The sequence below is a fragment of the Salmo trutta genome, chromosome 25 (assembly GCF_901001165.1).
Source record: "Salmo trutta chromosome 25, fSalTru1.1, whole genome shotgun sequence".
Lineage (NCBI taxonomy): Eukaryota > Metazoa > Chordata > Actinopteri > Salmoniformes > Salmonidae > Salmo > Salmo trutta.
The window spans coordinates 25476800-25503021 of record NC_042981.1 but is presented as its reverse complement, the minus strand read 5'-3'; the positions used below and the strand labels follow the sequence as shown (position 1 = coordinate 25503021).

At 41.9% G+C, this 26222-nt stretch overlaps 1 protein-coding gene across 2 annotated transcripts; it reads right to left on the bottom strand.

The window, feature by feature from the left end:
* Nucleotides 1–765: 765 nt before the first annotated feature.
* LOC115162238 (sacsin) lies at nucleotides 766–26059 on the bottom strand. Of its 2 annotated transcripts, XM_029713361.1 has the most exons (9): nucleotides 25574–26059; nucleotides 25314–25358; nucleotides 25001–25088; nucleotides 24669–24780; nucleotides 15902–16048; nucleotides 14230–15667; nucleotides 13870–13958; nucleotides 1588–13751; nucleotides 766–1497 (listed from the first exon to the last, which is right to left on the bottom strand). In XM_029713361.1, the coding sequence occupies exons 2-8, from the start codon at nucleotides 25337–25339 to the stop codon at nucleotides 2728–2730; spliced, it is 12924 nt and encodes a 4307-aa protein (XP_029569221.1). In that variant the 5' UTR covers nucleotides 25340–25358; nucleotides 25574–26059; the 3' UTR covers nucleotides 766–1497; nucleotides 1588–2727. The 2 variants fall into 2 exon arrangements, with proteins under 2 accessions (XP_029569221.1, XP_029569222.1); XM_029713362.1 differs by lacking the exons at nucleotides 24669–24780; nucleotides 25001–25088; nucleotides 25314–25358; nucleotides 25574–26059 and having other exon boundaries at nucleotides 14230–15648; nucleotides 15902–16031.
* Between the last annotated feature and the right edge of the window lie 163 nt (nucleotides 26060–26222).

Below are 26222 nucleotides of genomic sequence, written 5' to 3'. Positions count from 1 at the left end.
CCATTGTACATTTCTGATCCGCAACTACAGAACATTTTTGGTTGAGGTTACTGCTGCCAAAAAAGGTTCAACCAGTTATTAAATCCAAGGGTTCACATACTTTTTCCACCCTGCACTGTGAATGTTTACACGGTGTGGTCAATAAATACATGAACATTTATAATTGTTTGTGTTATTAGTTTAAGCAGACTGTTTGTCTGTTGTTGTGACCTAGATGATCAGATCACAATTTCTGACCAATTTATGCAGAAATCCTGGTATTTTCAAAGGGGTCATATACTTTTTCTTGCCACTGTAATTACTATGCATGCCAGTCTCTGAGTTGAGGAGAGACTGACTGCATCACTTATTATTTTCATAAGGAGCCTACACAGACACTTATTCCACAATGAGTCTTTTTGCAGTCCCCAAATTCAGAACAAATTCAAGAAAGTGTACAGTATTTTATAGAGACATCATTGTATGGAACTCCCATCTCATATTGCTCAAATAAACAGCAAACCTGGTTTCAAAAAACAGATAAAGCAACACCTCACGGCACAACGCCTCTTCCCTATTTGACCTAGATAGTTTGTGTGTATGTATTGATACAGTTTGTAGGCTACATGTGCCTTTTTTAAAATTGATGTAGTTCTGTCCTTGAGCTGTTCTTGTCTATTAATATTCTGTATTATGTTATGCTTCATGTTTTGTGTGGACAGCATGAAGAGTAGCTGCCTTGATGCATCAGGTGGAAAACTCCTCTACAAGCCAGAGACAGTAACTTAATAGAAATACAAAACTTTAATTTAAAATTGGTCAACTTAAAGCAACATATACCAACATTTTATTGAAATTGCACACACCAAAGGTTCTGGCCAAATAGCTGAAAACAGTTAATTTCGTCATACGGTTACTGAGATGTCCCCTTGAAGCTTGTTAATTTTGTAGCAATGCTAGTGTAAACGAATGGAATCAGCTGATTCCTATCGTTTCCACTGGCATTGCAACAAAATGCAAACAGATTTCTCATGAACTGTAGTGCAAGTTTATTTGACAAGAACGTTGGGCATGGTATTGAAATGGATGCAGATTAGAATGGACCCCCAAGAGCCTCCTAACCCACCATCTAATGGAGCACCTGCCCCGGGTGATGCAGTGAGAAGGAGGCGGCAGCTTATACAGAGATTGGTGGTAAGAAACAGAATGTTCAACAATTGCATTATGTAAATTAATCAAAACCCTTCATATTCTTCCGAGTTCAGTCACAATCTGCCCAACCTGTTCTGGTTTTGCAGGACTGAGGCGGTCAACACGCAAAATGTAGACGTGGACGCAGACGTGGATGGACCCTCGACACCTGTAGCCAAACCTGGATAGCACTCCTGGCACCTGCTGATTTGGGAGCCTCACGCACTTTATCCCTGTGTGGAGGGGGCACGGGCTGCAACGCAGCTTCCCTTGGTGGAGGGGGCACATTCACCCGGTGCACGGGCTGCAGAGCAGCTTCCCCTGTTTCTATGTGAATAAAATAATATAATGAAATCATGTGCATGTGTTGTATATTAAGTATTGACAACCAAGTTTCACATTATCTTAATTACTTACCGAGATCAAGTGATGCAGTCGTGGGGGTTTCGCACGCCGACTTCATCGTTTCCGATGTTACTGCTAAACGATGTAGAAGTTAGGATTAAACCCCCCCCCCCCCCCCCCAATTTTTCGGTTATGCAAACCCAAAGTTTCATCAGATGTCCAGTTGGCTGGTCTCAGACGATCCCGCAGGTGAAGAAACTTCTCAGTGACTATGTTGTGACGTACAGCAAGTTAGCCACCAGGGGGAGACTCGTCGAGGCCTGGTGACCAACGGAGTCTACATCTCGAGGCGATGGCTCTCTCTGCTGGATGTGCCAGGTCTCGACGGGCTCTCCGGCCAGGACTAATTGGGGCTGATTGTGGTTGGTGACTAAGGGCAGCACACAAGGTTGGGGGGGACTGGGGGAAGAGAGGTTACGCCTGTGTAGTTGTGTGCAGTACCAGAGATAACGGATGGAGCTTGGTTTGTTCTCCACAGGATACAGCAATACTCTGGAGCCCAGAAGATGGTCTTCCAGAGGAGGTCTCCTGAAGGAGACCTATTCTTTTCTCTTTGTTTGTTGTTTAATGAGCACCCTTGAAACCGAACTAATACAATTGTGTCTGATCTGTGTAAACGTCTTGACCAAACCCCCCTGGTCTGCCACAATGTATTCACGATGTCAATACCGTCTCAGCAATTCACCAATATCCCTTAAGTAAAATGAAATCCAAATGTTATTTTTTATTTTGAACCTTAAACTAATTGTAATTGGTAATGCATGATCTCTGAGGTACTTGAACTCTAATATTGTCATGTGTCAGAGAGGATGCAGAGAGAGAATGATCAATCTTTATTAAATCATGTTTATATTTGACATTTATGAGAACAATATCTTCAACATAAAAAAGTAGAAAAACATGTAACTGTATTTTTGTGAGCATTTAACAATAATATTGTTCTTTTTAATTGATTCTTCAAAGGAATTATTGAACCACTATGTGTATAACATACTCTCAGTAAAGAACAAGATCACAACATGAAAGTTACATGTAGCATTTCTAAATCAAGTGAAATAGCCTTTAGCATTTTTTGTAGCATTTCTTAATGAACTGGGTGTCATGTTTTTGTTTTCTATCAATGCCCAATTGCAATATGTAAGTGGTCTTCAATCAATTAATATATATTTCTATTTTGCACAGAAGTTTTGATGCCATGTCCAGCACCTCTGATTCGTTCTCATACTTGAACCTCGTATTGGGAATGTGTGGTGATGGGTGGTAGTTTGGGTATTGAGTGGTCTTGGGGTCGACTCCCAGCTGTTTCAGTTTGCTCACAATGTTGGGTAGAGTGTCTAACTGGGGGCTGTAGCCAGACACCCGCTCAGCTAGGCTGGAGATGGAGCTGTCTTTGTAATGATGTCCATGTCTTCTGTACTCTGCTGCCACCAGAGCCTTCTCCACGGCCTGATGTACCTTGAACAGAGCCCACTCTGTGGTCCTGCCTCCTGTGTCGTTGTCAGCAGCGGCTAGGTCACACTGTGCTTGTCTCAGCCAGCGCTCAGCCTCTGCTCGGTTGGGTTGTGGTACATTTTCATGATGTGCCCAGAAGTTGTATCTAGTATTGTGTCCCCTGTAGAACCTCTCTCTCCCACACCTGTGGCGATGAGCTTCTTGGTTCCACTGGTTGTAGAAGTTTCTGAAATTTGTGTTCCACTGCTGTGAGGATGGTTTCCCCGTCTTGTGTGAGCATGGTTTCCCCGTCCTGCCATTTTCAAGATCCTCAATTCTGTTTTTCAGATACTTGAATGCCTCCGTGGCTAGCTTTTGGCAGTCTGGGTTTTTGTCAGGGTGCCACCTCAGGTAGAGGCGTCTGATGGCCTTGAACCGCTCCTCTGCAGACAGAATCCAAATCTCTGCCAGACATTTGTCTATTTCCTTTTTGGCTTCTTCCAGAGACTGTGGTGAGGTCTTTGTGGATGAAGACCGCTGCACAGATTCTCCCAGTTGTACCAGTTCCATGCACGTTGCTCCAGTGGAAGAGGATGAGAAAGGCTTCTTTTGCCGTTTAAATTGGTAGAGATCAAGGGCACTGACTTCTATGACTTCATCTTTCCCAATCTGTATTTTGTATCTGTAGGGACTCTGTCCTGATTGGCCAGATGGCACACACAGCTGTTCCACTATAACTGCATAGCAACAATGTTCCTCCTCTGCCGTATTCTTAAAGCCAACATATTCCCCAGATTCATAGTTGTTGAGGAAGCTCATGTCTAGGGCATCATGCCACTCTTCAGGAACAGGACTTCCTGGTTCCGGTGGCCTTTTCAGGGAGTCCTCAGTATCAGCACTGTCATGGATTCCAATCTGTTCTAGAGTTGTCTTGACTTCCTTCATGCTATCACACGAAAGAAGGTGTCCTAGAACTAGCAGGAGGTTTGAGCCAAGAATGTTATTAAGAAGGGCATTAATCTCTTTAGTCAGTCTCATGATGATCTCACTCTTCACTTTGTGGGCCTGGTCGTCATTGTGTTTCAGGTAGAAGGTACAACCTTGCTGGCCCTTTTTTACGTACACCTGTGTGACAGCAGTGGTGTCACTCAGTAGCTCCTGGCCAAGTTGAAGCACTGTTTCAAGGCTGTTGCAGCAGGTAATCTCAATGCCGCCAAAGGTTTTCTGACACATGGTGGCAGCATCGCCTTGTGATATCTTGCCCTGACACTGCTCTCTGATGAGACACACTAGACCATGCATGAAGGGAGCTGAGGACAGGTGTGCCCCAAACCATCCGCTGAACTCGCAGCCCTCCCCGTACTCACACAGTTGCATGTTGGATTCCACCACATTCTCTACTGTAATCTGAGAGAGCATTTTGGGTTGTATCTCCAGGGGCAACAACTGCATCATTTTACAATGTTCATACATGTCGTTCTCTAAATGGCAATTGCTCAGTTTCTCCAGGAGTTTATATTTGTCTTTAATGGGACCCTCCAATCTGCTAAGCTTGAAGACTGTGTCATTGAAATACAGTGAGGCTGAAAGGTACAGTCTGCCATCGGTTGAAGGTAGATACAAGGTCTTGGGAAATTCTGAGGTTAACTGATTTTCTTGCAATTTGATGATCAGACGAAAAAGCTGCTCCACAGCCCGCTTGACAGTTTTCTCCTGATTTGGCTGAAGGGTCTGCTTGTCGGTGGAATCTGCATGGATTTCTTGTAGAACATTGCAGTACTGCTCTGCAGTAGGCTCGTCTTTGACGCCACTTTTCTTGAAGAATTCTGCAAACATGACATCCTTTGGAGGAATGCAGTACAAATATGGCCTGAACTCCACATAATGAGGCAGTACCAGAGCTGTTTGCTTGGTCTTTACAAGTGCAGAATCTTCCTCCACAAGCACCACAGGGAGATCAGTCAACGGCTTGGGGTCAAACTCTATTGTTTGTAGATAGGTGTAAGATGTCCGGAACACTTCAGCTCGTGTTCCAACCAAGTCAGCAGTTTGGCATGGTGACTGACAGATGTTTCTGAGGTTCTCTGTCACACGTTCTGAAGGGGGTCGATCAACTGCACCTGCTTCTCTAATCATTTCAATATGCTTTCCATTGCAGTTTCCTAAGTGCAGTATTGGCATGGATGTCCAAATCAGGCATTGGTGGAGGACATCTTTTCCAATCAGACAACCTCTGATTGAAACTACAGTCCTCTTTCCTGCAAATGACTGGTGGTAGTTGCACAACCTCTCTTGAATTTCCACAGGAAAAACAAACTTGATGTCAGCAATCGTTTTCAGAAAGTCTGGTGCTAGGTTTTTGACATTTATTTTCAAAATAGTTTCAAACAATGTAGACGACATCAGTTTCAGCTCATTGAGGCTGGCAGTGCCTTTGGCATCCAATTCAATTTGATGAGCAAATTCAATTATTTCCTCATTTGACACAGTGCACTTCATTCCAAGTTCAATGAGCAGTTTCCTTGCTTGTCTCTTGAGATTTATGTTCCCTCTATTATTAAATTCATTCCAGAAGCTTTCTGGCACAAATCTTTTTTGCGGCAGCATCACCTTGTACAACTTCTGATTCTCATCAAAGAAGTAGGAGGCCATCTGCAGATTCCCATGGATGTCCTGAATGAATTTCCCATTTTTCATTATAGAGATGATTTTATCATGGTACTGCTGATAGTCGTGTTTGAGTTGTAGTGACAACAACAGCTGGACAGAGTGGATAGTTTGTTTGTTGTTTAGCTTGTGCAGGAAAGGCAGAATGAACTGGACATAGTACTCCAAATCACTTAAGATCTTAATGCTCAGGTGTCTTGACAAGCTCTCATTTACAAAGTTGTATTTCAGGAAAATGTTGTCGTCATCTGCCATGTACACATCTGGAAAGCTTTCCCTGAACTCTGTGTTGAGGATGTATACATTTCTGGGTCCATCAATACGCTGCCGTCTACCCTGTATGGTTTCAAATAGTGGCAATGACTTGAGCTTTCTCTGGTAGTCCTGTTTGTTTTTAGATGAGCATATCCCAGACTGTAGGACAGTTTGAAGTGTCTTCAACTCATCATCTGAAAGATGCTGAAATTCTGAATGTTCCAGCTGGTGGACTTGGTCTAACACAGCACTGCTGTCGCTTGTCTTCAAGAGCTCAGGTAGTAGATATTGATGCCTGTTCAGTTCTTGGAAGAATGTAAGGTCCAGTTTCATGAGACCAAGTTTCATGAGAATTAATATAATTTCTTCTTTTGAGAACAGAATCACACTGGACATCTTCCTCATTGTTTGCAGAACATGTTTGTTGTTTAGTCTTGGGCACACAACAGGCAACATAGGGCAGTCAGAGAACAGCTCCTTGATGGCTATCAGAGCCTGGTTACCATCTCCATCCGTTGAAGCTGTATGATTTATGTGATAACTAAATAATTCCCATAGTTCTTTCAGCCATGAGTGTATTATCTGGTTTGGTACATGTAGCCTACAGTGTGGATCAGTTTCACAGTTTTGAAGGAGATGCAGAAGTATAGGTTTCAAATACTTTGCTGCGACTGGAATTGTCAATTGTTTAAGAAAGTTCCCATCTTGTAGAACCTCAAAATGTTTGGTGTTGGTTCTGACATCAGCAAAATCCTCATGATGTCCATGGAACATTCTGTAAAATGTTGACAGAAGCTTGGGAGAGTCAGGGTCAAACACTCTAAGAATCTGATCTTGAGTGAGAAGCAGTGGAAGTCCGGTGACTGAACTGGAACTCTTCTTGTTAGCATCTTTTTTAAGTCTACTGTCTGAACTGGAACTGTTCTCGCTAAATTCAAAATTATTGATACAGTACTCCAAGAGAATGGAGCATCTCTCCTGGTTTCTGATCAAAGTCTGGCCAATGGGTAGAGGTAAATCCATTTCAGTGTGAGTTGGATCATTCAGTGGTTTCTTCCTCAGGTAGTTACCCACTGTCAAAGGACTGACTATTCTCACTTCAACCCCAGCCGTTTTGAAGCTGGTCCATATTTCTTTCATTTTTCTGGATGAAGGAACCAACTGCATTCCAAGATCATCTAAAATAGAAACCATAGATCTATTTTCTTTGCTCAAATGAGGTGCATCACTTGGTTCCGTCTTGCTCACACTAGACCACTCAACAGTGTACTCTGTTATTGACCTGTGTTGAACTTGTCGAGTTGAGCCGTGTAGCACTGGAATAAGGTCAAGTTTTCTGTCATTGACTGACCTGTAAACTTCATGAATCATTTCATGCCAATCTTGTCCAGTGTCTTTGGTGATGGTGGGGAAAAAACACAAGTATGAGCTATCAAGGACTGAATCAAGATGTATGGAATTGACTTTCACTTTCTTTAGGTCACAACGGATGTAATTGAGAAGGTCAGCATACAATGGGACGATGACATTCAATTTCAGGGACTCATTCCAATCTATCTTCAGACTTTTCCCATCTTCTTTCCAGAAACCCCGTCTGGAGGAATCTACTTCAAAGTTTCCGTTGACATGGACTGGAAGTCCAGTTTTACCAGGCAAGGGCAGGGAGCAGAATGCTTGTCCAATGAAGTCATCCTGTTTAGGCAGAGAGCTTGTGCTGAGAATTGTTCCTCGTTCTCTTGGCTGAGAGCTTACACATGCTGCCAAAGCTGCCTGGGGAACTCTGCCAGTCTGTCCTTCCATATCAGTGTTTCCTTTATAAGAGCCAAACTGCTCTGCAATGATCCACTGGCTTTGCCTTTTATCAGATGATGAAATTTTGACACTGTAAATGGCTTTCTGTGGTGTTTGTCCGTGGGACAGCAGCGACTGTTGTACGTGGTTTTGAAAAGAAACCCATTCTGCAATGCTCTTCTCATGAATACTTTTTTCAATCGAGAAGGTAATCTTGAGCTTTCCTGTGCCTGGGTTGATTTCATGAAACTGGATTTTCCTGATGTTCTTCAAGAACATTATCAATCCCTCAGGGTCTTCACAGAGAGCTGAGGACAGTTCTGCCATATCTTTGACATTGACCCCACTGTCGGATATTTCTGAGGATTTTGCCATGGCAACAGTCCTGATAGGCAACCTAAACATGGTGCCTTCTTTAAGAGAGAATTCTTTTGGGAGAAATGTATTGTAAACATCCATGAAGGTGTTCTTACATTCCTCTTTCCATAAGATTTTGACTCCTGGTGATTCTCGTGATCCATCAACATACTTCAGATTGGGATCAGATATGCAGAGCCATTTGTCACCGGTTAGGATCGAAGGACAGTCAGTCAGGTGGTAGACTGAGTTAAACCCAAGTCCATATTTTCCGGTTTTCCCTGGAATGTTGTGCTTTCCACCTTCTCCTAGCTGTTGAATACCTTGCAGATCAGCATGAGAAAACACCTGGTTGTTGTACACACACAGTGCAGGGCCCTGAAGTGGATTCCATCTCTTTCCAAATGTTTTCTCTGTGCTGTGCTCTCTTTTGTCCCAAACAAAGTGAATTTCTGTGGCCTCTGCATCATCAGCATTTTGGATGAGTTCTTTCAGGATGTCCTTCTTCGAGGGATAAGCTGAGATTATGTTTTTAATGCGAACTGTCAGTTTCTCATGTTGTCCAAACTCTTCAGAAAATGGTGAGAAGTTCTCTACTGAATGCTTTAGCAGTGTGTGATGTCTTGTTGTGATCACCCCAAAATGAAGTGCAATGGCACGAGATATTTTTGTATGGCACAAAGTGACATCTTCTGACACTTCCATCCAGGGGCTGTCATTGAAATACAGCTGGTTAGATGGCTGCAAAACACCCCTTTCATCAGGTATGAGACATTCATCTTGTTTTTCATCTTTGGCCTCATATAATCCCCTTTGGAGTATTGTCAGACAAATTTCTAGATCATTATTGGAAAGTGGGCTGATGCCATAGGCTTGGCTGAGTTTCTTTAGTACACCATGAAACTGTTCTGGTGTGAATTGCTTTTGGATGCATAGACATTTCCAGAGCTTCTTGAAACTGGAGAAGGCAGTTGGAAGCACATGAAGATACGGTTTAGCATCAAATTCCTCATTTTTAGCCACAGACTTTACATCCACAAACCTGTCTTCAACAAGGATAAAGGGGAATGAGTGTGCCCTCTCAAAAACGACAGTCAATTCCTTCTCATCATGCAGCCATTTGTTCAAAAAGCTGTAGCAATTATGGGCTGTGTTGAAGAGCGTCTGTTTGTCACATGTTTCCGAGTGCTTGGATGCTTCCTGTAGCTGCTGAAGCACTGTCTCGAGGGATGGGCTTTCACAAACTCCCAGTATGCATAGCACTGCATCGTCACTGTGTATTTTCAGATTTAAAGAGTCTACCACAAACTGTGTCATGTCAACTAGATGGCGACATCTGTCACTGTAAATGTCAGTGGGCTTTTGAAGTCTGACTATTCCATCCTTCACTGCTCCACCCTTCCCTGCGTATGTATTAACTGGAGGACATGCTGGAATGAACACGGTGTTTCTCAGAGTCTCCCAGTGAGGCGAGGCTTCCTCCTTTAGGGAGTCCCTCATCAGCTCCAGGATGCACTGAACATGCTTGTATGCTTTGACTTTGTCTTTTTGCCAGATGTTGGCAATGGTCTCTGCTCTTTCTGTGATGTCCTCCAAAGGGAGCTGGTCACTCAGCATCCCCAGTTCTGACAGACGTTGAATCCTTTTAGGGGAACGAAAGTCGTTTTTGGTTCCGCCGAGGAACCGTCCTTCCTCTTGCTCAAACAAGTATGCCACTTTTCCAGAAGTATTCACAAGTTTTTTGATGTACTGAAGTTTTCCACTTTTCTTTGTAGGAATGCATGGGTAGCTCCTTAGTAGATTGTCAATGGCATCGTCCTTCAGGTCAATAGCATGCAACACAAGAGCATTCCTACTCTTCTGGTCCATAGTGTTCAGGTTGTTGAATACCACTTCTTGGTAAAATGCTTCCCACTCCAATGTTCTCTGCTGGAGAATCTCATCTAAACCAGTCTGTATGAAACTCTGTCTCACCCAGAAAGGCAGAGGAACAACAAGATAAGATGTGCTTGAATTGCTTTGACACACCTTCATTGCAAGCTCCCCAACAGCTTTGTCCTCTTGAATAGTTGGGTGCAGAAATCTGGCTTTGTCCATTGAGCACCAGTTTTCCCCATCACTGAAGAGCTTCAGAGGTTTGCCAGAGAAGTGCTGACTGACGACCAAGTAAAATGTATCAACCAAGGGTTTGAAGGGTTTGTTCACGTTCTCTCCATTAGGCCAAAAGGTATAGTACTGGTAACGTTGAAGGGTTCCATTTCTTGACATCTTCTTCAACATTAGCAGTGTACTGACATATGCGGTTGTAACAGCATCCTGAAGGAGAGCTCTATTCCAGTCGTATTTCACTCCACTCTCCCACAGACCTCTCCGATTAGAGGTCACAGCAAAGGATCCGTTCAGGTTCACTGGGAGCCCTGTGGCAACAGAGAGAGGGAGGAAGCAGAACGCCTGGCCAACCAGGTTGGTTTCTCCAGGGACCCATTTCCCCGTCTGTGGTTCTTTGTTTAAAGGTACAGCAACACCTCCGATTGGCAAGGTGAGCACAGTCTGCTTATTGTCTCTCTGGACCATTTGTAAAGAATTCTTTGTCCCAAAGCAATTGTATAGGAGCCAAAACTGGACATCAGATCCATCACGATGTTGTTGAGTTAGTTCAGCTATGTTGGCTCTATGGCAGTCAATGACCTCTTGGCATTTCACATCACGCTTCATCAGACATTTCAGAGCATCATTCTGCAATATTCCTAGAGGAGTGTCCTCTGGAATCTTGATTGTGCTCACAACCTTTCTGGTGGCAATGAAAAGCTTCTCTATCTGGTCGTCTTGAGGAGGAGTGGAAGCATCAACCGGAAGGTTTTGAAGAGATATCATGTTGATGTTCTTCAGAAAGAGGAGGTGAGTTTGTGAGTTGTTTGTCAGGTCCTGTTGAAATTTCACTATGTCATCTCTGTCATACACATTTCTGCTGATTTCTGACTGGACAGCCTCCTCTCGTGTCCTGAAAGGTAGTTTAATGAGCGTGCCCGGGTAGAATTTCTGAGTGCTGTCTCTTGAAAGATTGCAATCAAAAATCCGCTCATATGGTCTGAATTGACCAGGAAACCTGTGCAGAAGCTGCTCCCGAGATAGGTTGAGCTTGATTCCAGGAGTTGCTTTGTTTTGTATGTGCTTTTGCAGGTGTGTAACATTTGGATCAAGTATCAGAAGCTCGTTACCACTGAGGATTGAGGGAATATCAGTCACATGGTACACTGCATTAAATCCAAGTCCAAATTTCCCTATTTTTTCAACCTGGTTTTCCTTTGAGGCAGATCCGAGTTTGACAATGTTTTTCCAGTCATCCTCTGTGAACAGCCCGTTATTGAAGGCCCAGAGACACGGTCCCTGACAGAGGACCATGCCTTGGTCTATGAGGCTATCAGCAGGATCTTTGTGGTCCCTGAAATCCACCATGAACTTACAGGTGTTTGCCCCAGCATCTTCTGCATTCTGAATTAGCTCTTTGAAGATGTCATTTTCTTCGTCATACTCCTTCAGAATGTTCTTAATCCTCAGAGTTATGGGCTCTGACTGCCCACACTGTTCTATTCCAATGAACTCTGGACGCAGGATCCGGGTGCTGAGGAAAGGGATGTTCAGCCACTGTGCTGTCGCCGGTGGAATCTCCTCGTGGATGACATGAATCTCCTCCTGGTCATTCTGTAGATCCTCCAGACCATCCCTGCTTATATCACAAAACACTGTTTTGGACAATGGTTGCAAGGTAAATCTCTGACTCCCTGCCATGACCGGCACTGGGATATTGTCCCTGACTGTCTTCTTCTCTCTCCACATCCAGTTCAGAATGGCTATTGACACTTTCAGCTCTGAAGGTTTTCCAAAAGATTGGGGCCTTTCTTCAATGGTCTGTTTGATGTCATGAAGGATGTCCTCTATTTCTTTCTCTGAGAGTGATGTCTTCACTCCAAACTCTGTCAGCAACTTTTTGTATGGAAGAAATTCATCTAGCACCTTCTCAATGTATGAGCTCAGATCCAAATCAGGTGGGTAGGCCAAGACTACATCATGAGGAAAAACAAAATGATTGTGTATCCACAGCCAAGGTATGAATATTTTGTTAATCACTTCCCTGACCTCACAGATGTGATCTTGCATGTATTTGTAAATACTATGCAGCTTGGTTTTAAACTGCACGTCTTTATCTGGATCTGTCATTGCCTTGGCCACATCTGCCAATGCTGACAGATTCTCCACAACCTTCTCAGCAGGAGGTAGGCGTAGCAGACCAAGTTTGCTGCTTACTTTCTGACTAAAGTCTCCCGTAAGTGGCATGACATGCCCTACAATGCCATCGTACTCTGAATGTCGTATCTCCTCCAGCTTGTAGAAACTTTTCCCCCTGTTATTTTCTTTCGTGATGTAAGGACTCTCACAAGGGACCCACTGCAGCTGTGATAGGTGCTGCAGCTGCTGATGCGAGAATTGGGAAAGCAGGTCATTGCCATTCAATAGTCTTTGAAGTGCTTCTGCTTTTTTGAAAGCATTTTGTGAATGAACATGTGATTTATCAATATGGGTGGCAACATGCAACACGTTGTCTGCTGAGACGTCAGTTTCCTTTGTCTGCAATCCAAGACGTGTTAAGCTGTCAAGCTTCTCTGGAGTATTTGTGAACACTGCTGGAGGAAAGAATTCTCTTTCAAAAAGGACTTTGAAGGTTTCATTGTTTGGATCAAAAATACTGTCGGTCTTCTTCAGCTTTCCATCTACTTCGATGAAGCTCAAATTTTGGCATTTTTTGTACAAGGTCCCATTCTGTGAGAAGAGGATACTGCCATGCTGTAATATCCAGGTCATGATTCCCTCTCTCTCTTGTTTCTTGAAAGACTTCTTCTCAACTCCATCAATCAAATGAATGGCCACCTGAGCAGTATTCAAGAGATCAATCTTGAGCAACATTAGGAGCCTGCGATCAGCCTCAGTTGCACACCGGACAATGGAATCCGGCATGGGGAGCTCTGTGGGGAGAGCTGGGGTGGAACCCAAAACCACTGCCTGCTTGTATTGGGTGGGAACATATTCTCCGGCCATTGATTGGAAGAGAGGCATCTTTGAGAGCAGGTCTCTCTCATAGACTGTGAGAGAATCCAGAGTAGAGAGGTAGGCTTTGAGTTCCTCTTTCTCATGGTAAGGAGCAGACCTGATTCCACTGATGACCTGACTAGCAGCTAAGTTCATGAACACCTGTAGAGTGTTCTGAGGCGATGGTGGTAGTACGTACGAGTCAAGATCTTGGTGCTTCAGGCATTTGTCTCTGTTAACGACTGTTCCCCCAACCTTCTTCATGACTTTCTCTATTTTGTCTGGTAAGATGGATTGTTTGCTTTTCTGAAAAATCATGGTTGGATTCTGTTGTAGTCTTGCAAGTATGACAGAATTGCTAGTATCGTGTAGTGGTTCGATGGGTATCAGTGGCATGCCTTCAAAACGTCTCAGATCTATGCAGTGAGTGTTGAGACATTTCCAGAACTCTCTGAGCCATTTCAATGGTGGGTGCTGACCACTCCCTACCTCCCAGGTGACATGACCTGTCTGTTTCCAGTCCTTTGGGAGAGTCTTCTTGGCAAATGTAGCCACAATTTCCACATCTACATTGAATACTTTGAATATATCTAAAAAGATGGAGATATGAAAATAACAGCCATGTGACAAACATGCAGGTATTTGCAATTCTACATGATATCCAAAACCTTTCATTGTTAAACATAATTGTACAATATGTTCCCTTACTTGTTGCAGCTAGTTGCTTCAAATGTTGGATGCTAGTGGTGCTGAGATCATCAGGCAGAAACAGGTCTTTGCAACCTGGAAGCAATACTCTGTATGAAGAGAATACTTGTAAATTATTAATGGAGAAAGGGAATGGATTATCCATATGAAAAATACTATAATGTATACAGGGATGGAATTTAAGGATTTTGCGCATGGGCCAGCCAGGATAGAAGACTACAATTTCTAATAGCCCAGATGGAGAGCGAAGGGTCCAAAATCTATGCAATGTGATATTTAAGAAGACACATGTCTGGCATATTTTCTACTAGCCCTGTCTAGCTTTATTTCCATACCTGACTAAGACAATTAAGAACTTACCTTGGAAATGAGTCATTGTCAATGAGAGTGATGTCCTTTTCTTCATTTGTGAATGTCTTGAAAGTCCCGTCACTGAGAGGCAGCATCTTCAGACCCCTGAGGTCGTGGTAATTCTCATCAGTCAAGATGTACTGCAGCAGAGACAGTTTGTCATTGTTGGAGAGATTAGACACAACACCCCTGCGGAGAACACCCCTTACAAGAGCTGGAGTCACCCATTTTAGCGTGTCAGGGTCTGGGAAGGCCAGCTGGACAGCTCTGGAGACATGATCTGGGAAGGTGACAAGTTTTTCTCCACCTGCAATCAAGGCCCTGGTCACGGCAGCCATCGTTTCAGACGTCATGGTGTCGTCGGATGGGCACACAGCCATGGTGGGAGAAACAAACTGTCTTTCGTCTTCAACTAGAGAGAAGATGGCGGTATTCTGTTTGAGTAGACGTTGTAAAAGGTCTTCAGCAATCCTATGCCACTTGTCTTTGTGTTTGGTCTGACTGAGGTCTGGCCAGATGTTGTACACATATGAGACGGGGAGTGTGGAGCTCTTGGCTAGGTTGGTGGCATCCTGCAGCATCAGGAGGTATGTGTGAGGGAGGACCTCCTTCACCAGCAGCTCATTCCACTTCGCAGCTTCATCATACTTCTGGTCTTCCTCCTGCCATTTGATATGTCTCCTGTTGTCAGTGAGGCCGAAGCAGGCATTCACATGGACCGGGAAGCCAGTCTTGTTGGAGTCATTGTTTGGGAGGGGAAGGAAGACACTCAGTCTGCCATCAGTCAGGACACTCTCCTGGCTACACCGGAACGCCAAGTCAACTTGAGGGCGGAAACTCAGCTTCTTGGCCAGTAAATCTAGCTCCGGAACATGTCCCTCTTTCATGCAGCATGTTGTCACGAGCCACTTGGTCTTTGTCTGCTTCTTGCCTTCGGGAGTAGAGGTGATGGTTTTGAAGCAGGTTGATCCATCAATGTTTGACTCGTTACTTGTCTTCAGACTCAGATCAACTGTGGGACTTGAGGTCACTGTAAGCCGGACATTAACGGATCCTTTGGTGTTGATGTGCTGCAAGGAGACTGATGACACATTCCTCAGGAACAGAGTGCTTATGTCTGCATCCGCAATGAAGCTGTCAAAAAGCTGGACTACTTTGTTGGAGTCATACAGGTTGTCTGAGATCTCTGAGGCCTCACTGCGTAAAGGAAACCTAAAGAGTGTCCCTTTAAAGTGCTGCTCCTCCTGGATGATATCCTTCCACCTCTGGCCACTGACTAGCTTGACAACGTCTCTGAATGGTTGGAACTGATCTTGCAGATTCAGTAGAGTTTCCTTGTCTTCCTCTTCCTCCAGAGACCACCGGAAGCCTCCAGTTCGCTCCCCAAAGAGCTTCTCTTGGGGGTCCAGGAAGCCCATGTACTTGGAACTGAATATGGATGGCACATCTAGAAATGATCAATATTACTGAGTGTGAATAAAATGCTGTAATTTAATGAAAAGCTGGCTATGAAGAGAAATTAAAACTTAGCAATGGGTGTTATGACTACATTTATAGTATACCGGTATAGATCCCTGTGCTGTGATATGGATTTTGTCATATCAAGCAGATCTTGTGATATAGCTAGCACATGTTCATGGTTAGATCATTTCATTGTGATAATAATACCTCTGAGGTTCACCTGTTATATGGTAGACCGAGTTGAATCCGATCCCAAACCTGCCAACTTTATTTGGGTCGTTGCGTTTGACGCTCCGGCCGGTGGTCTGGATCCCCTGCCAGTCCTCTGCTGTGAACTCTGCATTGTTGAAGGCATACAGAGCAGGACCTGCTCAAAGACACAACGTTCATACACATCAGTAGTCTAATTAATCAGGCTGTAATATACAATTCATTGGTATACACAGCCTGAAGCTAATGCCTGCTAAATCATGTAAATGTTCCTTACAAGCCAGAATGTTAAATAAAATTACATTTAAACTTACTCTACCGATTTATCTGTGCGGTTTGTCCTTCAGCTGCTCAAATTTTGCATCTGAATCTGAATATAGGTATATAGTTTGGTTTGGCACAGAGGTAAAATTATTTTGGATATTCGGGTTTCTCTCGCTATTGAACCAAGCATGCCATGACAATGACAAAATGTATATTCTGAATCAGGAGGATGGAGAACAATAAAGACAATTTTTTGTGTTCATCTTTTTATTAAAAATATTTTCTGGAGAATCCTGCATGGAATTCTGGATAAAGTCTGTTTGCTGATCAAGCTCTGTGACAATTTTGGCCTAAATTGAACTTCACGAGTTAAAAGTACATATTTGACCTTCTAAATCGGACTGGCAATGAGTAAGGATAAGTATTCAAATGGCATCAAAGAGAAGATACTCTGCTATGTTCACCGTGTTTAAGTCACTAACTGAGCCCAACTCCACGAGGTGGTAGAGGCCGCCATCACAGCTGAAACAGAGATGGCGGAGGTTCATCTCTCATGGCAAAACTGAAGTTATTTCAACGAGAAACAGCCACCTCTCTCGACAAGATGCAAACCTCTATCAATTGCATGAAGGCTACTCTAGAGAAAAATTATAAACGGATGACCCACATTGAGAAAAAAAAAGAGGAACATGACGAAGAGCTAATACAACAAAACCAGGCTATTAACTACCTGATGGGCCAAGTAGAGGAATTGTAAAAAAAAAAAAAAGAAAAAGTACAGTTGGAATAATATTCAAATGTTTGGGCTCGAAACCAATGCAGAAAATGGGCAGACAATTTCTACATTTGTGGACAAGATGCTGAGGGAGGTCTTGGAAATCGATGTTGCTACACCTTTGGTCATGGAGAGAGCCCACAGAACGGCACCTGCAGCCCAGAGTAGGCCCGGAGTGAAGGACACACAGAGGCCCAGCTCTATCATCGTGCGCCTTCTCAACTTCGAAATGAAACAGGAGATAATGCAGCCGTTGAGAACCAAGGGAGAACTATTCTACAAGGACAAGCGCATATCTATCTCTAATTGGCAGCCAAAAACATCACCTACTCTCTGATGTTCCCTGCGAAGCTGCACCTCACCCATGAGAGCAACCCACATCTTTGATTCTGTACCTGATGCCGAGTCTTTCCTGCACTCCATTGGGATTATACCACCTTCCAGACCCGAGAACAGGGTCTGAAAAAATATGCCCACTATGTGGCAAATTGTTGGACCCAGAAGGAGTGAGAGACAGAAGGACTCAAGGCTCAAGAAGTAGCTCAAATCTACCATGGAACATTGTCCAGTCCACATTGACTATTGAAGCGACCCCTTCTTCTTAAGGACTTGAAACTATTTGAATTTATGCTTATAATTGGGAGTTTAATGCTGGAATAATTCATCAATCTTTGACCTACAGTTTGTCGGGATGATAAGGTATTATTTAATCTGGAAAAAACAGAATTGCCTGCTTTCCTCATTCCCACCTTCTCTTTTAGTAGGCTATAGAGTAAAGATGATTTATTTGTATACATTTTTTTACGTTGTTTTATGGCAATTCCATATAGGCTACCCAAGTGTAGGTTACTGAAAATATTAGCCTAAAATTTGATTTAGACAATGCTTTTGGATTACATTTAATTTCCTGCATTTAACCCTTACTGTTTAGGACAGCCTGCTTTGGAACGAGAGACAATTACTATGCCTGCCCGCATATGCTTGAATTAATTTATTTTGCGTTCTGTTTTCTTATAGCCTATTATCGACTTCTGAATATTGTAACGACCCTGGGTTTATAAGCGCGGAAATCGACTCTGCCGCTCGAGCATGCTTTTGCGGCACAGTCGATAGCGCGCCGGACTTCGGGCTTGAAGATCGAGGGTTCGAAACCTGCACCTTCCTGTTTCATTACATTGGTGTCAGAAGTGGGATACACAGGCTACTGTTTGGCCGTAGCCCACGCCAAATAAATGAAAGGTACACTACAAACCAACCGTGACCTTCTCTTGTGAAGTCCAGACGTAAGAGAGAGAACAATGGCTAAACCCGGTCTTAACTTCCAATGCTCCATCCCCCTGCCCAACCCCCCTCCACGCCACTCCGCCAACCACCAGGCTGCCCGGTATCAGAATATTCCAGGCATTCCCGTCATTGGCAGATAGCAGGTTGTTTGGCATGACCCCGCGAACACTGGTAAGTACAACACAACCCACTAATAGCCTAACACATAACCCACAGCTGTCTGTGCGGGTCGCTACAATAATATCAATTACTCTAAGACCCAACTCAAACAAACAGTTATGCTATCTCTCGATGCTGAAAAAACATTTGACCGCGTCGACTAGTCTTTCTTTTAGCAACGTTAAAGAAGTTTGGTTTTGGAGAGCTCGTTTTGAAATGGATAGAGTTAATATATTCATGTCCAAAATCATCTGTTATAACGAATGGGAATATGTCGCATTCCTTTTCGCTACAACGAGGAAATCGCGAAGGAAATTCTCTCTCGCCACTGGTATTTGCCCTTACCCTCTGGCGGAAGCTATTCGAAGTACCCTAAACATTCACAAGATATCTCTATATACAGGCGATGTCATCCTGTACTTATTAAGAGGCTGAGACAACAATTCCAAATATATTAAAATTAATAGGTGCTACATCAGGCTATAAAATTAACGTTGGTAAAACTATTGCAATGATGCCATTTGGCGATGCACCCTCGAGTATCAAAGACAACTACGCATTTAGGTGGACTGATACAAGCATGCGTTACTTGGGTCTTAATATTACATCAGACTATGGGAAACTATACGCTTTGAACTACCCTGTGATTAGTAAAATCACTGAAGATCTAGACCGTTGGATGCATCATGCCCCTCTCCATATCTGTAGCAGGTCGGGTTGCTTCAGTGAAAATTAATGGCTGACCAAGACTGCTTTATCTGTTTTCAATGCTTCCTGTTAAAACTCCCGCTAAAACCTTTACTCGCCTAAATGCAGCAATAGGCAAATTTTTATGGAAAAATAAGAAGGCTCGTATTAGTTATAAAAAACTACAGCTGTTCAAAGAATTAGGTGGGCTTGGCCTCCCTAACCTTAAATCATATTACTGGGCGGTGCAATTTAATCACATAGCATCATGGATTCAACAACCAAAGGATTTGTCATGGCTTGAAATTCAGAGTCAATATTGTGAATACCTTTACATTGTATTCTCTTTATAGCAGACCCTATTTCTATTGACAGGGATAAACAAAAACCAATTATTACTCTTACATTGAAGACATGGAGGGAGGTTCAACGCCAATATTAAATGAGTAATGACTCACCTATATACCACAACCCAGCCTTTCTTCCTGCTACTATGTCCCAATTATTTAGGGATTGGGAAAAGAGAGGGCTTTGTAGTCTCTCAACTATTCAAAGGCTCAATTTTTAAGTAATTTCAAGAAATCCAGGAGGAATTCATTGTATCCCAAACAAATTTGTATAGGTACCTTCAAGTAAGGCAATTCATTGTTAAAAAATGATTGTTACAAAAAATGACTGAGCCGATTACTCCTATTGACAAGATTGAATTACTTTATCAAGGGGAAAACATTGGAACCGTTTACATTTTTTTATCACAATATCCTTAACATGCGAATATTAACTTTATATAATCTTATAAACTCATGGCAGGTTGAATTACAGGTGCAGATATCAGAGGAGAGGTGGGGGAATATATGGAAAAGACTATATAAAGCCACTACATATAACCGAACAAGGGAGTTTCAATTCAAAGTACTACATTGATTTTTATGAGCCCTTATAAACTTAAGAAAATGAAAAAAGGAATATCCGCTACGTGTTGGAGGCAGTGTGGACAGATATGTACTTTATTACATATTTTGGCAATGCCCGAAAATCCAGTATTTTTGGTCTGACATCACCGGTATTATTATTCAACCAGACCCATGTCATCTCCTTCTAGGTATTGTTCCTATATCTTTTAGCAGCAGCAAGGAAATGTGTAACAAAATGCTGGAAAAAAATTAACATGCACCCTCAAAAGATATGTGGTTAGGTCTATGTGGGGAAATAGCTAGCTAGTTAGCGTTGGTGCGCGCTAATAGCGTTTCAATTAGTGACGTCACTCGCTCTGAGACCTTGATGTACTTGTTCCCCTTGCTCTGCAAGGGCTGCAGCTTTTATGGCGCGATGGGTAACGATGCTTCGAGGGTGGCTGTCGTCGATGTGTGCAGAGGGTCCCTGGTTCGAGCCCAGGTAGGGGCGAGGAGAGGGAAGGAAGCTATACTGTTACATTGGTGCCAAAATAAACACCATTTTCAGATTTTAATCTTTTAAAAAAGTTGAAAATTCTAAAAATAAACAAGTGTGGATTGTTCTCCATCCTCCCCTGATTCAAAATATACCATTGTCATGCATTCATTGTCATGGCAATCTTGAATATTCAATATTAAACAAACTTTACCTCAGTGGCTTTTGAGCAGCTGAAGGACAAACCACACAACCGGTAAAGTATGTTTAAATGTAATTTTATTCAACATTAGCTAGGTTTCCATCCAATTGGCACAGATTTTCATGCCAATATTCTCAAATCTGCATAGAAAAAAATTGCTTGATGACATAGTGCACATAAAAGCACTTTTGCACTTACGCATTCATGTACCAAAAATGTTAAATATGTTTTTGTGTTTCCATCAAATGCTCAACTCTACCATGGTTTTGTTACAAAAACATGTGATAAATAACATACTTGCCCAATCTGGTTTTGCCCAATCATGCTCTATAGACAACAGTTTGCGGATAAAGTGGACAAGGTAGGTTATATGATGAGATACGGATAAAAACAAGATTATTTTATTAATTGGCAGCCAAGAACCGATCATCATGTCAGCAGCATCATTCATATGATAGGGCCTAGCCTACCCTCGATATTTTTTTGAAATTTGCATGAAGCTCGTCACCGTGCAGTTAACCACCATAAGTTAAGTTATTAAATAACTTATGTTAATGATAACTTATTCAATATGCATATGAACTCTGTATGCTTTTCCATGTCTTGGTGGTAGTAGGCTACAACCATAGAGAATGATAGAGGCCTCTAGTGGCCAAAAGGCAGTTTTAGCATGGGCAGTGCCATAGAGCCCCATTATACCCAGAAAACCTAGAGGTCAACAGGGGTATGGTTTCAATTGTTTTCCCACCATTTTTCACATAGGGGATTTTAGAAACACTTCAAATAAGGGCTGTGTTTCGTGTAGGCTTACCCTGGCGTGACGTTTTGATAACCATGTAAATGTCTCTCGGACAAGGTGACTTTTCTCAATACATTCGGCTCTATTTACTCTCAGATTTGAAAATGAAATAGTATTTGTCACATGTGCCAAATACAACAGGTGTGGACCTTATCGTGAAATGCTTACTAACAAGCCTTTAACCAACAATGCAGATGTTTTTTTAAGTAAGAAATAAAATATTTGCGAAAAAAATAAACATATAAACTAAAGTAAGAAAAAAAGTAACACAATAAAATAACAATAATGAGGCTATATACAGGGGATACCAGTACAGAGTCAATGTGTTTGGGTACAGGTTATTTGAGGTAATTGAAGTAATATGTACATGTAGGTAGGGGTAAAGTGAATATGCATAGACAATAAACAGCAAGTAGCAGCAGCATAGAAAAGGGGGTCAATGCAAATAGTCCAGGTAGCCATTTGATTAAATGTTTAGCAGTCTTATTGAGCTTTTTGGACCTACAGTGGCAAGAAAAAGTATGTGAACCCTTTGTAATTACTTGGCTTTCTGCATAAATTGGTCATAACATTTGATCTGATCTTCATCTAATAATGTAATAATTTGTAATAGTAATTATTTGCAAGCCCTGCCACATCCGACGAGCGTCAGTTCTGGTGTAGTAGTTTTTAATCTTAATCCTGTATTGGTGCTTTTGCCTGTTTGGTGGTTTGTCAGAGGGCATAGCGAGATTTCTTATAAGCATCAGGATTAATGTCCCGCTCCTTGAAAGTGGCAGCTCTAGCCTTTAGTTCAGTGTGGATGTTGCCTGTAATCCATGGCTTCTGGTTGGGATATGTACGTTTACAGTCACTGTGGGGACTACGTCGTCGATGCGCTAATTGATGAAGCTGGTGACTGATGTGGTATACTCATCAATGCCATTGGATAAATCCCAGGAAAATATTCCAGTCTGTGCTAGCAAAACAGTCCTGGAACTTAGCATCCGTGTCATCAGACTACTTCCGTATTGAACGAGTCACTGGTACTTCCTTCTTGAGTTTTTGCTTGTAAGCAGGAATCAGGAGGATAGAATTTATGTTCAGATTTGCCAAATGGAGGGAGTATGAGAGCTTTGTACAAGTCTCTGTTTTATAGTAAATGTGGTCTAGAGTTTTTTCCCCCTATGGTTACACATAGAAATGAGGTAAAACAGGTAAAACAGATTTAAGTTTTCCTGCATTAAAGTCCCCGGCCATTAGGAGCACCGCTTTTGGGTGATCATTCTCTTGTTTGCTTATGGCCTTATACAGCTCGTTGAGTGCGGCCTAAGTGTCTGCATTGGTTTGTTGCGGTAAATAGAACAGCTACGAAAAATATAGTTGAAAACTCTCTTGGTAAATAGTGTCATCTACAGCTTATCATGAGGAACTCTACCTCAGGCGAGCAAAACCTCGAGACTTCCTTAATAGTACATTTCCGCCTAAAATGACATACCCAAATCTAACTGCCTGTAGCTCAGGACCAGAAGCAAGGATATGCATATGCTTGATACCATTTGAAAGGAAACACTTTGAAGTTTGTGGAAATGTGAAATTAATGTAGGAGAATATAACACATTAGATCTGGTAAAAGATAATACAAACAAAAAAACCTACCTTTTCTATATATTTTTTTGTTCCATCTACAATCAGATAGGAGTTTAGGTGTAATTTAGATTTTGGCCACCAGATGGCAGCAGTGTCTGTGCAAAGTTTCAGACTGATCCAGTGAAGCATTACATTACTACACTATATTTTGCATCAAGTCTGCCAGGAGTTTGCCAAAATGTGCCGAATTGGTCAATTGTCAATTTAAAACTTGCACAAGACAGTTTACAGAATTGTCAATTTAAAGAAATGTAACCAATTTATTAATTACTACATTTAGCTAACATTAGATAGTTAATCCATAGATTCTTACCTTTGCCTCGATTCGGCAATCTCGTCCAGATCATCATGGCATTTGCAGTTCTTTATGATAGCCACATTAGCAGCTAATTAGCATTTCATTTTTTGGGGGTAAATACCGCTGCATATATTGATAAAAGTCACCTTGTTCTAGAGAGATTTACACGGTAATCAAAACGTCACTTCAGGGTAAGCCTACACGAAACACAGCCCTTATTTTAAGTATTTCTAAAATCCCCTATTGTAAAAGTTAATGGATCAAAAATTATTGGAACTATTTTCCTGTTTAATCGCTAGGTTTTATGGATATTATGACACCTCCACTGTGGGACTCTATTGAGGGCTTCCACCATGCTTCCACCATATTAAAGTAGTCAAAGTAGTCAACTGGATGGGGATTCCTATGGGTTATAGCTTCAATGGCGTTGCCCATGCTGTCACAGAAGCCATGATGGCACAGATATAAAGATTAGTCCTCTATCTATCTCTATGGCTACAACATCATTGCTTGACTCCAATATTCCCACCGCAATTGTTGCATCATGTATTTCACAGACACCAAAAAATATCCCACCTTGTCTAACGTATTTATTTTGTCGACATTGGGACATTTTGTCGACAAATCTGATGTTTCCATAAGGTCTGTAGTGACTTTTTTTATGCGGCAGGTCATTGATCCGCATTAAATGGTTGGATGGAAACCTGGTTATTCTGGCTTGTACATTTACATGATTTTGCAAGCATTAGCTTCTGGCAGTATATACCAATTAATTGTGTATTACAGCCCGATTATCAGAGTAAAACATCAGGACCTGCTCTCAGACACGACAACATTCATACAGATCAGGACCTGCTCTCAAACAGGACAACAGTCAAAGTTGATCAATCTTTTCAACGCTTTTGCTTCAATATTTGTTTTGTAACCAAATCAAAAGTGATGGGGCATTGCCACACCAGATTTTAACGTTTTTGGAAAAATGCCAGCTCACCACACGTTTGCTGGTGGCACAGCATGAGCCAGAGCAAGCATGTTTCCTGATACTGTGACCACATGTATTTTTGCATTCCAGCATGATGATCAAGATCCTAATCAGTTCTGCACCTGATATTAATCTGGGCATGTTGCCCTCTGTTTTATGCCTTTTTTTCAGATGTTGTGTTAGAAACCCCTTTCTACATTTACTGCCTAATGTGGGGTTATTAAAGTGAAATCACAACACTTTCATAAACCCACTGTCAAACATCAATGTTGTTTATTTTCAATCTTCGCAAATATGAAATAACCGTACCTTGGTACTTCCCCAGGCCTTCAGTCTTGAGGCTCTGTCTGCCGTAGCATCTCTCATCATGGAGGAACACAACATCCGACGCCCCAGCATCATCCGCATTCTGGATCAGCTCCTATAGTCACAGTACAGATGAGGATAGGGATGTTTACATAGGTGCCTTTAACTAACGTTTGCATAGTAAATTGGTCTATGGCCAACTTATACAAAAGATACTCACACTTCTCCTTTAAATGTAGTGACTGTGATGATATTTACGTTAGGTTTACATTTTGGTGATTTAGTAGACACTTTTCCAGAGCGATCAAATGACATGATTAATTGATCAAACTCACCTTTAATATCTGTCCTCCATCAGGGTACCTCCTTAGGATGTCCTTCAGGTAATCAATGAAAGGGGGCGCTGTTGCACCAAATGAATGTCTTAATAAAAACAGGTTGAAGTGAAAAAGTTGGATATTTTAGTTTTCACAGTATTGTTGAAAATGTAAACTCATTATTCTACATCTCTACCTTCGTTCTACTAAAATTCGGAATAAATTGTTTTAATTCTATAAAGTCGTAAAATATAACTGACATTTCCACACACACCAAGCAACTAGTTCCACTGGTTTAAAATAATTATACTGGTAAAAGTATTCCTCTTACCGTGTTTTTCTCTTACTCAAACTCATCCTTCCACATTGTAGGATTCTACAGAAACCAATGAATTAATTATAACAATCAGGGTTATAATATCGCAGGACAAATATAACTGCACTAATCAGTCAGAAAAGAAAAATGTCCCTATAGTTCAGAAATGTATTAATCCATGTTCAAGTATCCTAGTCATTATTATAACCTATAACTAAATGAAAGTTATCATAAGACATTTGTTGTATTTAAGATACATAAATTGATCAATTTACCTCAATCATTTCATGAAGTGTGAAGAAGTCATCTGAAACCACCTATGTCTTCAGACTAAATATTCTTAGCAGGCTAATGGTTTTATATGCCCTGCGTCTATACGTATGAGCCCCTCCATAACCCATCCCTACCAGACTGTTCAACAGTTTCAGTTTATCAACATTTCCTCCACAGTGGTGAAATGAAACTTTACAACCCATTTTATCCTGTTCTGTCCGGCCAGAATCGGAATAACAAAGTTTTGTTTTGTTTTGTTTTCATGCATTTCCGTGTATGAAACGAAACTTTGATGTGAATGTGATTCAAACAAGGGAGCCTGTGAAAGGCTATAGCGCGGCGACTCCCTAAAAACACGCCACTTCGATACATGTGACTTTTCGTGACGCAGATCTCAGACCATGCATATGCACAGCTTTTAGTGATCAATTGTATTGCAAGCAAATATTGTTATTTTGAGGGAAATTGAGGCGTTTGGTGCAGAGGAATTATAATAATGGCAGGCTAATAAAAACATTTGAACATAGGCCTTATGATAAAACATGCATTTGCCATTGGTAAGGAGATCGCATAGCAGTTTGTAGCCTAATGTGTTTCTTTGAGTTTTATTGTAAAGGGCCTACATCAAAATCATATTTTCTGACATGACTG

What these genes read in the sequence shown, in the direction of transcription:
- LOC115162238 (XM_029713361.1), bottom strand. Translation starts at nt 25,339, where the DNA reads ATGAGTTTGAGTAAGAGAAAAACACG. An exon ending in TTGAGTAAGAGAAAAACACG is followed by an intron (nt 25,089 to 25,313) that starts GTAAGAGGAATA and finishes GTTTTTATTAAG; the next exon opens with ACATTCATTTGGTGCAACAG. An exon ending in CTCGGTCTACCATATAACAG is followed by an intron (nt 15,668 to 15,901) that starts GTGAACCTCAGA and finishes GATCATTTCTAG; the next exon opens with ATGTGCCATCCATATTCAGT.